Source organism: Oncorhynchus mykiss, chromosome 18, assembly GCF_057628025.1.
Source record: "Oncorhynchus mykiss isolate SJ-2025 chromosome 18, ASM5762802v1, whole genome shotgun sequence".
Lineage (NCBI taxonomy): Eukaryota > Metazoa > Chordata > Actinopteri > Salmoniformes > Salmonidae > Oncorhynchus > Oncorhynchus mykiss.
The window spans coordinates 35,793,518-35,806,724 of NC_143039.1; the positions used below are offsets into that span (position 1 = coordinate 35,793,518).

General features: G+C 47.4%; 1 protein-coding gene across 1 annotated transcript in view; it reads right to left on the reverse strand.

Annotated features, from left to right (window-relative positions):
- Nucleotides 1–1,947: 1,947 nt before the first annotated feature.
- Nucleotides 1,948–13,207, reverse strand: part of LOC110495961 (neuropilin-2) — a 64,457-nt gene continuing 53,197 nt past the window's right edge. The window contains 5 exon segments of the mRNA XM_036952470.2: nucleotides 1,948–4,366; nucleotides 4,796–4,855; nucleotides 10,141–10,173; nucleotides 11,529–11,625; nucleotides 12,425–12,690. Coding sequence (XP_036808365.2) covers nucleotides 4,050–4,366; nucleotides 4,796–4,855; nucleotides 10,141–10,173; nucleotides 11,529–11,625; nucleotides 12,425–12,690 — 773 coding nt within the window. The 3' untranslated portion in view covers nucleotides 1,948–4,049.

Below are 13,207 nucleotides of genomic sequence, written 5' to 3' on the forward strand. Positions count from 1 at the left end.
AGCAGCCCGGATCCCCTGTCCACCCCTCCTCTGACCCAGATATAAGCTTTGAACCATTGGCACACAGGACAGGACAGGCAGGGATGTGACTGGGCTGACTTCCCAGCATGCCTTGTGAGACAGGGGGGCTGCTCAGTGGAAGGGAGAAGGAGTGTGTGTGTGGGGGGAGGGATGGTGTGATGTGAGGGGTCTGGATACTGCTGAAAGGGATACTGGGTCAGTCTCTTGGTGCTTCTCTGGGGTCTGCTCCTGTTAATCACTGATGAGGAGAATGGACTGTCACTCCATCTCGATCAGATCCAACTCGCCCAGACTGTCAATAGGTCTATCTCTCATCTGTCGATTCAGTCACAGAGAAAATCCACTCAAACCAACTAACCTACATTCAACAAATACACCAACAACCAACAAAATATACAGCAACACCCAATCACACCACACAACACTCTCCTCTCTACATGTAATCAAGATACAAATAAATGATTGGACCTACAAAGTCCCGCAGCATAATCGCAAAACTTTTAGTGGAGCAACCACTGTAGCCCTCACACAGACACTGTGATTACAGAATGAGTAATGAGCTGTGCGTCCACTGGCGCTGCCGCTCTTAATCTGGCCCTATCAGTTTACAGATGCTTTGAAGGCTGGTCTGGCCGGGTGCAACGTTAGAAGCGAGACGTCTCTCTGAGCTCATGTGGAGTATTCCATTTCTAACTCACAGAGAAAAGGGAAAAAACATTATTTGGCAAAACATTATTTTTCTTTTTTATAATTTGAGTCTTAAGAACCTAGCCCCCCCCCCCCCCCCCCCCCTGCACAGAACAACGACAATCAGTCTTCTTTGGTAGTTTATTGTTGACGGTTCGGTCATGGTTTGTCTGGTGTGCTAGCTCGTTTCTGCTGGGATCAATCACACTTGCTCGCTAGCTAACAGATGGTGGTGTGCTCTTCTGTTGGTTCGGGTGTTGCGTTTAGGGACCATAATTGGGCTGTTATGTTGCACCGCAGAGCGTGCTAACAGCCGCGCACCCACTTTGACTGGGTAACAACATGTGTCGAGGCTCTGAATCACTGGTTGTGGAGCAGTGGGTATTACGCCCTCAGTAAGGAGGCAACTAACTCTAAGCTGAGCCACGGTTCCCAGGAAGTAGCTAACAGTGAATGTTGTCAATCCTTTGTGAGGGATATGAAAAGTTATGAGACAATTACCTTTTTGGTCTGTTGTGAGGCAAATTTCCCCCTTCAAGGGATAGTTTAGCGAATTACGAAATTTCATTAAACCTTCCCTTTAAATTCAATACACGGCCTATTCATATTATGACTGTATCCATTTCCTCCCTCTTACTAATGCCAGCCAAAGAAATCCTTGCAGTCACAGATATGTTACAGGCCATACCTTCTGGTTGTGTTAGTGTTTAGGTATGAGGGCTGACATGGCCAAACAAAACCATGTGTAGGAGATGGGGAGCCATGTAAATGGAGGAAGCAGAGTAATCATATGTGTGTGTGTGCTTTGTGTGTTATTGTGTGTGTGTGTGTGTGTGTGTGAGAGAGATGCCGGACACTTCAAAGCTTTGATGTTGGAGCTCCTGAACAAGGGCGACTAGAGGTCTGGGCTAATGGGAGGCCATGGAGAGATGAGAGGAAAACTATGGCTGGCTGACACTGTGTGTATGCATGTCTGTTTTCATGTTTGTGTTTGAAAGCCTGTGTGTGTGACCTATACAGAGAGTTTGTGAATACAAACGGTGTACAGTGTGTGAATAGAAATGTGCCTGTGAGGGTGTTTGGTTTGTTAGAGTGTACAAGTGTGTACATGGCTATGGACGATACAATGTACTGTGTGTGCGTGTGTGTGTGTGCACAAGCCGAGGTTACCTCAGTGTCCTCATACTAACAACCCATCTGAAACTCACACAAAGCAAGACAAATGAGCACATCCAGCGATGACGTTCTCTGTACGGTATAAATCCTTTATTAAATAATCATAATAACAATATTAATAACAATCATAAAAAGAACATTTCTGTACAAAGACCACCAAGCAACAATTAGGTCTGACCAGTGTCAAGGTCGTCCTCGTGAGGTCTCTTGCCCAGAGGGGTGAGTTTGACTCATTCTTGCCCAGGGAGGTGTGTTTTAGCCCCTCCCGCCCAGACAGATTGGGCTACTGTTCTGTATCTGTAATCTGATTCGGGCTACAAAGGCAAGCTGGATCACAGAAGCTCCAAGGCACTTGGAAGAGAGTCAGTGGGGTCCAGTGATGGGAGCCTCTGGGATAGGAGAGGGAATGTGGGTTGGTGGGGTGGAGGGTGGAAGGGAGAAGGGGATAGACTCTACCTCACGGCCCAGCGACCCCTCCCCCAACAACCTGGGCCTCTCGGTCAGCACAAGCCTGGGTCCACTTCAGTGCATCCAGACGCACACAGCCCTATACATGCCCAGCATTGCATCAGAATGACCAGGATACTCTGTCTTCTGTGTGTGTGCGCTAGCATGTGCACGCTGTGTATGCATGTGTGTGTGTGATCAGTGTGTGTGAAAGTGAGAAGTCTGAGGTACAGTGGAAAGATTTACTGTTCTCTTTCCCACTCCTCCTTCACAAGGCTAGAGAGTCCAGAGGGAGCAGATGTGTGTTTAAATCCTCCTGATTTACCTCTCCCCATAAACCTGTTTCCTGTTAACACGCCAGCCTCACCGTGACAACGTCAAAGTGTGAAAAAATGAGCAACAAACATCAAACGAGGAGAGCACAAGTGAAGAACCATGACACCAAGACCACATTGGTCCACTCTGAGGAAATGGTGTCCTTCCATTGGGGTTTCCTCTGCCAATCGCTGACTTAAAGCTCAGATGTGTGTCCACTGTCAAGTAATGATCTAGAATATATATATCTTTTTTTTTTGTATCCCACTTTGCGTTTTATCGTCGATTCGTTCCTGATCCAACACACAGAGTGCATTGTCCCCAGAGAGGTTGATTTAGGACTTTGTGCTCCATTGATTCATCATTTTGTTTCCTTCTCTCTGCATCAGTTCTCATTTGTAGATGGCTATTCAGTCTCTGCCTGGATTTCCCAGCAATCCATAGGTTGCACTGCCCAAAACCATCTCCACCTTAACCTTTACTTCACCTAGCCACAGTTTACTGTAAACACGACTGTCAACCTTCTTTTCGATACAAACCCACTGGCAACAACAGCCTGAAACTAAATCTAACAATAAACTCCCTTGCTTTCTATCTTCAAACTGAACACGTTTAGAAGAGAACATGATTAGAACCCCCCCCCCCCCCCCCCCCTTCTCCCCCCATTCCCTCCTTTCTTTATCAGCATTCACAGGCTGGCAAAGGGCCAAAACGAGAAAGAAAACAGAGAAGAATTGAACAAATAACAAAAAGACACACCAAAGATGGTGATTCATCTGAAAATAGCCCAGACCTGTCAGAAAATGGGGTGGAGAACTGAGGCTGATGTGTTACAGAGACGCAAGAGTCTAACTCAACGAAAACACTTCATAAAGAATTCACTTCCCTAGGTTCTAGGCCACTGTGTCCACGTGATCGAGAAATACTATCTAAGCACTGCATGAACACCTGTCTAAGGCGTTTCCTGTGTCAAGGAGTTTAGCATAACATCTTTCCAGTTTAAAAACTAGGCCTAGAAAACTATGACGTATTTATATGGAATTTGGGGGGGGGGGGTAGTAGGTATTGATATGTGTTGATATTTGAACTCCCCTGGCAATGGAACAGTCCGCTATAGGGACCACTTTGGGAATTACCCGGTCCTTCCCTCATTGGTTTTGGTCCAGAAAACCCCACCCTGGACTGCACCACTTTGATTGAAGCAGGGTGGAGGGGTCTCAAGATCAGTCTAAAAAAAGTGTATTTCCCCCAAAATGTCCTTCCATCTGGCAGGTGTAGTCCTTCAGCTCAGAAAGGAAATTCACGGTCCAAGCAAAAGAGAGAAAACAAAGGAGAAAATAATCTCCTCAAAATGGCCGCCTCTCTACATTCCTCTACCCCTCTCCCCTCTCTACTCTTTCCCCTCATGCCTCGGTGCAGCAGCGCTGCTGGTTGAGCTTCACCTTGTGCTTGAGGCCGTCGTACAGCTCAAAGTTGTAGTTCTCCAGCGTGGTAGAACTACGCGATGACAGGCCACTGTAGGAGCACGTGCAGTAGAGCAGCATGCCGGCGCACACAGCGCCCAGCAGCACGCCCAGGGAGCTCATAACGATGATGGTGACCAGGATGGGGTCCAGCGTGTACAGCCACGAGTTGTCCTTGTCTGCCGAGGAGGAGACGCGCGTCTCCAGTGGCTCGGAGGACGGGGCCGCGGTACTCAACTCCTCGGGGAACGCCCAGCCTGGACGACAGGAGGAAAAGAGAGAGGGAGATGAGAGAGAGGAGAGAGTGAGGGAGAGAGTGAGAGAGAGATAGAGAGAGAGGGGAGAGTGAGGGAGAGATAGAGAGAGAGGGGAGAGTGAGGGAGAGAGAGAGAGAGAGGGGAGAGTGAGGGGGAGAGAGAGAGAGAGAGAGAGAGAGAGAGAGAGGGGAGAGTGAGGGGGAGAGAGAGAGAGAGAGAGAGAGAGAGAGAGAGAGAGAGAGAGAGGGAGAGTGAGGGGGAGAGAGAGAGAGAGAGAGAGCGCGAGAGAGAGAGAGAGAGAGAAAGGAGGAGTAGAGAAGGAGAGACAAAGAGAGATGCTTATTAGAGACTAGGTGTTTTTTCACATTTGGAAAAACCTATTGCAGTAATGGACACATGAAATACATTGTAGTTGATGGAAGCACTTACCTCCATCTAACTGGTCCCTGCCATTAAAAAGTCTGCTGTCTCCAAACTCTGGTCTCCTATCTATGAGAGAAGAAGATACAACAGAACAATTGTACAAAGTATGTACAATGCCAAGCATCCACACAGTACATTTTGGTTTCATGCAATCATTTAATATAATATAATTTTACTATAATATAATTTTACTATAATATGTGTTGGGGCTGCTAAAGTCCAATGGCATACAGACACATACCACAATGTAGAAAAATATCACTTTATTACCACAGACCATACTATATTCACATTCATTTAACTATTTCAAATCACACTTTCGACATAGCTCACAAAGAGGTGCAAAGCCCAAGTAAAGTATCAGCAAACCATTTTATCATCATCATCATCATACAAATAGATTTTGCATTGAGCGCTAAACAGACAATGAGACAATCAAACACAGTTCCCTCCTGGCTTCCACCCAGTGCGTTGTGATGTGGTGCGATCATCATGAGATACCAATGAGTATCAGCACTGAGAGTGGTGCTTAGGAGTGCATAAGCCGAGCCCTCCGTTCAACGCCCCAAAATTCACCCCGACGCCGTTTTTGAAAAGGCCACTTTAACTTCAGGTTGATTTTCATCTCGAGAGGTGTGTGCGCAACACTTGGCATGTGGACAGGGGTGGGAGTAAGTGCTTGGCAGGAACACCTTAACTGGAGCCCTCAACGAGAATCATTAATATGGTCTCCAGGGGCAACTGCTGTTGGCTGCTGGTGTGTGTGTGTGTGTGTGGGGGGTGCAGTGTGTGTGTCGGGGGAGGGGTGCATGTGTGCATGTGTGAGAGAGACTGCATGTGGGTGGGTGTGTGTGTGTGTGTGTTTGCGTGAGAGATTGTGTCTGTGTGTGCAGGAGATGGGAAAAGAGAAAAGTGCTTACCACAGCCTAAATAAATGTTATCGCTCCATTACCTAATTAGAGATATTAAGAGCTTGGAGCGGACCTACGGTGAGATGGACAGAGTGGGGTGCCCAACCCCCAGTTGATTTAAAAGCACATTGTGAGTGGATGCCAAAAAAACTCCTCTTAACTCTGAGAAAAGTAAAAAGCCTGATTGCCATACACATTCACCCAACTCAATGGGAAGACTCTATGGGAAGACTCCTTATAGCCTTCTTCAACCCCCCCTGATAACATGGTGGCTTCCATAGAAATGTTCTATTGAATTCCGTGGAGGCATCACTCTAACCCAAACACGGTTGTCCTACTTAAAGGGACAGTTCATTCCAAACTCAAAGTTTGTCAGATGCTTTCAGACCTGGGAATTGGACTTACGTTGAGATAAGTTCACATCCCAGTTCACCGGTTGCAAAATGGAAGCACCATCATTTGCTGATTTGATTTGGTGTTTATCTTTTCCACTCATTCGAGGTTGAGGCATATAGCTGGATCTACGCAACTATGGGACGTGGACTCATCTCATAGACTACTTTTGATGTCGGCCAACACCTTTGACATATTTGGTGGCTGAATGGGCTGAATGGGCAGGTATTGAACTAAACTAGCTCTGGATGTACAATAATGGATAGTTCAACCAAACTACACAATTCAACAACAACACAAATATTCCCCTGAAATCAGTCTATAGAATCCATGCTTAGGCTTTGTTTACATGGCCAATGTTTTGTAATTTGGATGAACTTCCCCTTTAAGGGCCATCTGATTCACAGAGCTCTACATAACCACTAACAAACCAACCAACTTAAATATGTGCTAACTATAATCATAATTGGGCCTGGTCCCATTTGAAACATATTTCCAATTCTCTTGGCCACCAGTTGGTATACCATTACATTCTTTGCCATTTTGTTCATGCCCTCAATGTTCTAATGAGGGATGCATCCCGCCAGCCTCCATCTTAAGTTATAGGGAAGCATCGTTTGCAGTTTGTCCATGATGTTTTGGTGCATTCTCAACTAAGAGCACACGCAACAGGAAAAAAAATGGTCTTCCAGCTGTTTGAGAGTATTGCAGAGTTGGATGTGGGGCTTACCAGACACATGTTTTCACATGGGTGACACCATCGAGGACTTTCCAAGATAGAACACAAACAATGTGGGAATGAGCATTAAATCACAGGTGATGATGATGATGATGATGATAATTATATTATAAAGACGGGGACTCTGCTCACAGACTGACTGAGGGGTCATATTCAATCAAAAGCTTGATGCGGGGTTTCCGGTGTGGGACTACTAAAATATTATTCTTGAGCTGCGTGAATGAGATTGATTCCTCAGGTCAATAAGGGCGACACAAAAATGCTCAACTTCATATTCAAACATGCTTTTAGTCTTACACTGGAATACCCAATAAACCCGGGCCACTCATAATAAACAAAACGCACATAATCGTTACAGTGTATCTATTTAACATCTCCTTCAGTAATATTAACACTGACATCTTAGCAGCCTGTCCTGAAGCACCATCTTTACAATGAAGCCTCTCCTGTAGGCACATCCATCGTCTCTGTCTGTAACATTCCCCCTCCTCTCGCTCTTCTCTCTTCTCGGAGTGTCCCAGCGGAGCTGTCAGCAAGACAGTGTCTCTCGCTTGTCTGTTTGTGGTCTGACAGCGCTGGAGGTTTTGCATGGCTGAACTACTGCACCCACACAGGGCCGGGAGGTTAGCCCACACTGAGTGTGTCCGTGCTGGTGTGATTTCAGGAAACCCCAGGGGGTAGGAACCAGAACTTGAACCAATAGTCCTGCAAGGCTGGAGGTTGGGTTTGAAACGAGCCACTCACATAGATCGCTTCATCTCTCTCTGAATCACATCACCCCAGCTTGAAGTGTGAAATGTCAACGACCAACTCCCCCAGAAAAACAGTGGCCAAAACTACGTCCATAGTCCGTAGACAGATTCAAATGATAGAAATAGTGTTCGAAGAGTTAGTCTGTGAACAATAACATCCGCTGCTGATGAAAGCAGGACCCAACAGAAAATGTCACTGTCAATACCACTCCGATCCTTGTCCCCCGTTGCATCCTCCATGATCCATGCCATCAAAAGGGGAGGTGTTTAGCTGTAAGCCCCACCTCTTCCTTTCAGCAGAGGGCATATGTTTGGTGGCCGTGGTTGTCTAGCCTCACGGTGAGCACGGGCTCCGTCCCTGGAGCGGCGGTCACCGGGTTACTGGCTGAGCACTGGGAGTACTGAAAGTACTGGGATTGGCTGTGGTAGGACACAGAGAGCTGGCTCTTCTTCGCTGCCAGCCTTCGTCGATGGCAACAGAGCGCCCGTACCAAGATGGACACTGCCAGGAGTATCAGGGCACCCCCGGCGGCCACGAGGTAGTACCAGAGGGTGGGTATGAGTGGTAGCGCCAACGTGTCTACTGTGGGGTCACTCCCGCCAGGAACACCTCCCCCTGGTGGAGAGATAAGGAATATGTTGGCTCGGGAGGGGGGGAGTAGAGAGGAGGCAAGCTAAGCACATCCAATTGACCGCTTTGTTTTTTGTGGGGGGTTTTCTCCCCTGTGGCTTTCCATCACATGAACAGCAGGCGTACGAGCACATGGGCATGCACAAGCATGCCAGCTCAAACGGGGAAAAAGTTATTCATCACAGATAATGGCTAAAACAAATCAAATGCATCAGGGTTTTTTTTTGATCTGAGGATTGAAGCTTGGGTTGCAGTCGATGGTGAGAGAGGTGATTTTCACACTAGGAGCAGTAGAGTATAGCTACAGATTTGAAATTAGTCCGTGGGATTGAATTGATCCAATGCTCCAATGAATAAAGCTCTCATGTAATAACTTGGGTGTGAAACAAAGGGTGTGATAATTAGCTGTAACAGTACGGACGCACACACGCACACAAACACACACACACACACACACACACAGATGTACACACACACAGAGACCCACTGGACAGAGACATCTGAACAATTTGAATTGATACCTAATTAACTTGACAACAAACATCAATTCAGTTTGAAAGAAATCAAACCAAAGAGGTTTCAACCCCTGTGGTTGATTTATGATTGAAACCTGGGTTGGATCAAGACACAAAAAGTCACTGATGCAACGTTACGTGACTAATGAAGTCAAATATTTTTTGTTCCCAATGAGGAGCCCTTACTTCCTGTTGGTACAGGAAATCCCAGTGCTCCACTGACCAATCATAAGACCCCATGGAGCCTACATAGGAATGTTCTGGATTGTTCTCTCTTTAATTTGGAGACAGTGATGGAATATGTTGGGCAGGTTCACATGGGTTTATTTGGAAGACACATTGCTGTTCTGTCCTAGTCTTTGTTTTTGTTGCTCTCTTGGTCAGTTCTTTCCTCTTCAAGCCAAGAAGTATCTCAGTGGAGACCCTCCTCTACTAACACAGATCCTCCACTTCAATCCTATGAACCCCTCTCACATTCTTTGCACAATCGCCCTAACAACGTCTTCCTATGCATACAGGTCTGTGAAATCAGACGCCGACAACAGTTTCCAAGCACTCTTAGGTCTCATCTAGGAAAATGGACCAAAAGCAGCAGTTTAAGGGCCCGGGAGAGAGGGAGATAGAGAAAGTGAGAGATAGCTGAGAGACTCCATATGCGGTGTAGAGTTGAAGCCACCCTGAGTATTCGACCATGTCACATAATTAGAGGGAAATGGCGCGTGTACCTGCCACTGCACTGTGCACACGCTCATTAGACAGAGCTGAGAGGATGAGAGAGACACTGGCGTTGCAGCTGAGTCACTCTATTTGATTACGTTTCACTGGGAAGTGTGTATGTGTGAGTTTTTGTGCGTGTGCTTTTGTGTGTCTGTGTGGGTGTGCGTGCGTGCATGTGTGTATGAGTCTGTGTGTGTCTGTGTGTATGTTTGCGTGCGTCACGGTGGAGGAAGGAAGTGCACACATCACACACACAAATTCCCAAGCTCTTATCTTATTGGAATCAGCAGCCAAAAACGCTATATCAAGCAATAACACCAATCCCCTATAGCTCTCCCAATATTACTACTGAGGCAGACAGCTCTTTTAAAACCATGGATGTCAAAGCAATAGTATGAATTTCTCTGCAATAAACTGGATTCTGCTGGATTCAGTGGGCTCTGATGTCATTTGATGATGTCTGGATGCTGATGATGATTTTGGGAATCGTTTGTCACCCAGGCAGCATTAATCAAGTGGCGAACACAGCTCTTGCACGCCCATTTATTTTGATTGGACTGGGCTTGTCACATGGGTGCCATCAAGCAAAAGCTCCCATTAGCCAAAGCTGTACAGTGCAGCGCAGCGAGCAGGAAGCGGAAACATTTGCACAGGAAGTGACATCATTACACGGCTAAAGGGGCGCAAACTCACCTGTCATGTCGGGAGGGAAGGCAGCAAAGGGTTCTGAAAGAGAGAAAGAAGACTGTTTATAACCTGAACAATAGCTAGGAAAGTCATCCAAAACAACATTTAAACAAATTTAATTTGGATTCTTTTGGCACTGATATCACTCTATAGCCTATTGACAACTTTCTCAGTACTGCAAGTCAAAAGAAATGAATGAAATGAATGAAATAGCCTGTAGGTATGTATGTTCTTGGGGTAGAATGCAATGTCAAAGAGTGTGTTACTGTGAGTTGGGAGACTTGGAGGGCGACTGTGTGAAGTTTGAGTCATTCAAAGCTGTGGAGTCCAGTTGAGCTGGGGAAGGCTGCTGTCTGGCTGGCTGACTGCACACACAACGTTCAGTCTGATTGACTTGGAATGGCAACAAAAAGAATTGGGGCCTGCGAGAGGGGTGACTTGGGAAGTGGAGCCTTTTTGGCGGTAACACCAATGTGCTGTGAACAAACTCGACTGCTCTGGTTGATAAGAGCACTCCCAGCATGCCTTGGGAATGAGGAATAAGGAGAAAATGGGTAGAGAGGGGGAGAGGCACTTCCACACCGGTTGACAGAGGGGGGACGGGTTTTCATCTTTCGTCTCACAACCACACTACCGTACACACGCACACTCACTAACCCCCCCCCCCCACACCTCCACCTCTACCCCCACCCCAACAGCCCAACTCTAAGCCCAACTCTATGAAGTCAGACGGTGATGGCAGGTTTTTGGCTCAGAACCCACAGTCTGTCTGTGATCTGTTTAAGACCTACTCCTAAACCACCCCTGCTCTGGCTAGATTAAAAAGCCCAGCACACACACACGCACACAAACACACACACAAACACACCTGTGCCGGATCTATTGCTTTGACGGCTCTGGAAAGCTCTGTTTACAGATACGAGAGGAGAAGAAGAAATCTAACAAAACATAGATTAGCATCGCGGGGGCCCACGGGGCATTTATGGCCTACTTTCTATTCTTCCTTTCTTTTTCTGGCAGAGGAATAACACTCCACTCTTTCGTTCATTCTCTCTCCTTTCATCTCTTCGCCCCAGCTTTCAGAAGTACCAGTCAGTCTATCCCCGAAATTCTGATGAGGGAACTTGGGGTGCGTGTTTGTGTGTGTGTGGGGTGTTTAAAGCACAACTGGAGTGACAGGTCGGGGACCCCAAGGGAGGAGAGGAGGAGGAGGCGGAGGAGACGGAGGTAGAGAAGGAATGAGAGAGAGAGAGGGGGGAACAGAAGTTGAGTGGTGTGGTGGTGGGATGACGGAGGAAAATAACTGGGGTGCTGGAGGGTCAGGTGTGTGTATACACATGTATGTATGTGTGTCAGTGTGTGTGTACAGATGTTTGTATAATCTGCAGACTTACGTGTGCACTCCTCTAAAGGTGTACCAGAACTCATGTGGATGTTGTCGATCATGATATGGCCCTTGGTTCCATGGTCAAAGAAGCCTTCCATAACCACCTGAGAGGAGGAGGAAGAGTAGGGGAAGGAGGAGGAGGAAGAGTACGGGAAGGAGGAGGAAGAGTAGGGGAAGGAGGAGGAGGAAGAGTATGGGAAGGAGGAGGAGGAAGAGTAGGGGAAGGAGGAGGAGGAAGAGTAGGGGAAGGAGGAGGAGGAAGAGTAGGGGAAGGAGGAGGAGGAAGAGTAAGGGAATGAGGAGGAGGAAGAATAGGGGAAGGAGGAGGAGGAAGAGTAAGAGGAGGAGGAGGAGGAAGAATAGGGGAAGGAGGCGGAGGAAGAGTAAGGGAAGGAGGAGGAAGAGTAGGGGAAGGAGGAGGAGGAAGAGTATGGGAAGGAGGAGGAGGAAGAGTAGGGGAAGGAGGAGGAGGAAGAGTAGGGGAAGGAGGAGGAGGAAGAGTAGGGGAAGGAGGAGGAGGAAGAGTAAGGGAATGAGGAGGAGGAAGAATAGGGGAATGAGGAGGAGGAAGAGTACGGGAATGAGGAGGAGGAAGAATAGGGGAAGGAGGCGGAGGAAGAGTAAGGGAATGAGGAGGAGGAAGAATAGGGGAATGAGGAGGAGGAAGAGTACGGGAATGAGGAGGAGGAAGATTAGAGGAAGGAGGAGGAAGAAGCAAATTACCTACATGTAGATGCAGGGATACATCTTATACATGGAATCGATAACCATGAATATGGACCACTGCAACACATAACCACTAGTAATATACTTCTACTTGTTTCTACAGCTAACTCTTCTCCAGCTAACTGCAACAGACAATTTTTCTGGAAGGGAGAGGGGAGCATGCTGACGCCCGAATACCTGGAACTCTTTAGGGGATCGGGGCAGGATGGTGCGACCCTCCTTCCAAACGGGGCCCTGGTCGCCGCGGAGTGCCCAGAGAAGGGTCTCCTTGTGATGGGCATCGCGGAGAAGGATGCGCAAGGTGCCCTGGGCCTCTCCCCACAGCTGGTAGGAGAAGAGCAGGCAGAGAGGCCCCGTGTCGGGTCCCACCATGGGGCTTAGGATCCTGGCTCGCTGCCGCTCCGTCTTGGGGTTGGCTTCGATGTACAGGTAGCTATTCAGGTCTGTGTGGGGCAGAAATGCAGTGGTGGGTTTAGAGACTTGAGATGATGCAGTGAGGGGAACACAGTATGTATACACACATATGGGCAATACATACACATAGGCACATGTGCACACACACGAGGGAGTGTACACACACACACACACACGTGCGCACATCAACGCATCTGCACACACAAGAATAAAACCACACAATACCACAACTACAAGGTCAGACTTACAATAGCACAGGGACGTGATACATACCAAAACACGCCTAACAGAAGAATAGGGTCAGTGAGAGAGTCAAGTGCTAAGGGAAGGTGATGCATTCACAGCCAACCCAAGGGAGCCATTCCCATTGGTATTCAGGTAGACCCATTACATAATAGCATTGGGTTAAACACAGACAGTTGTTTATAGAAGAGGATGTTTAGTTAGTCAATTGGATGTGGACTTTGGAATCCTTTGTGGGATTGAACCTGACAGGGTGTGTGTGTGTGTAGAGTTAAGTGGGCTACGGACCAGTATCAACACATT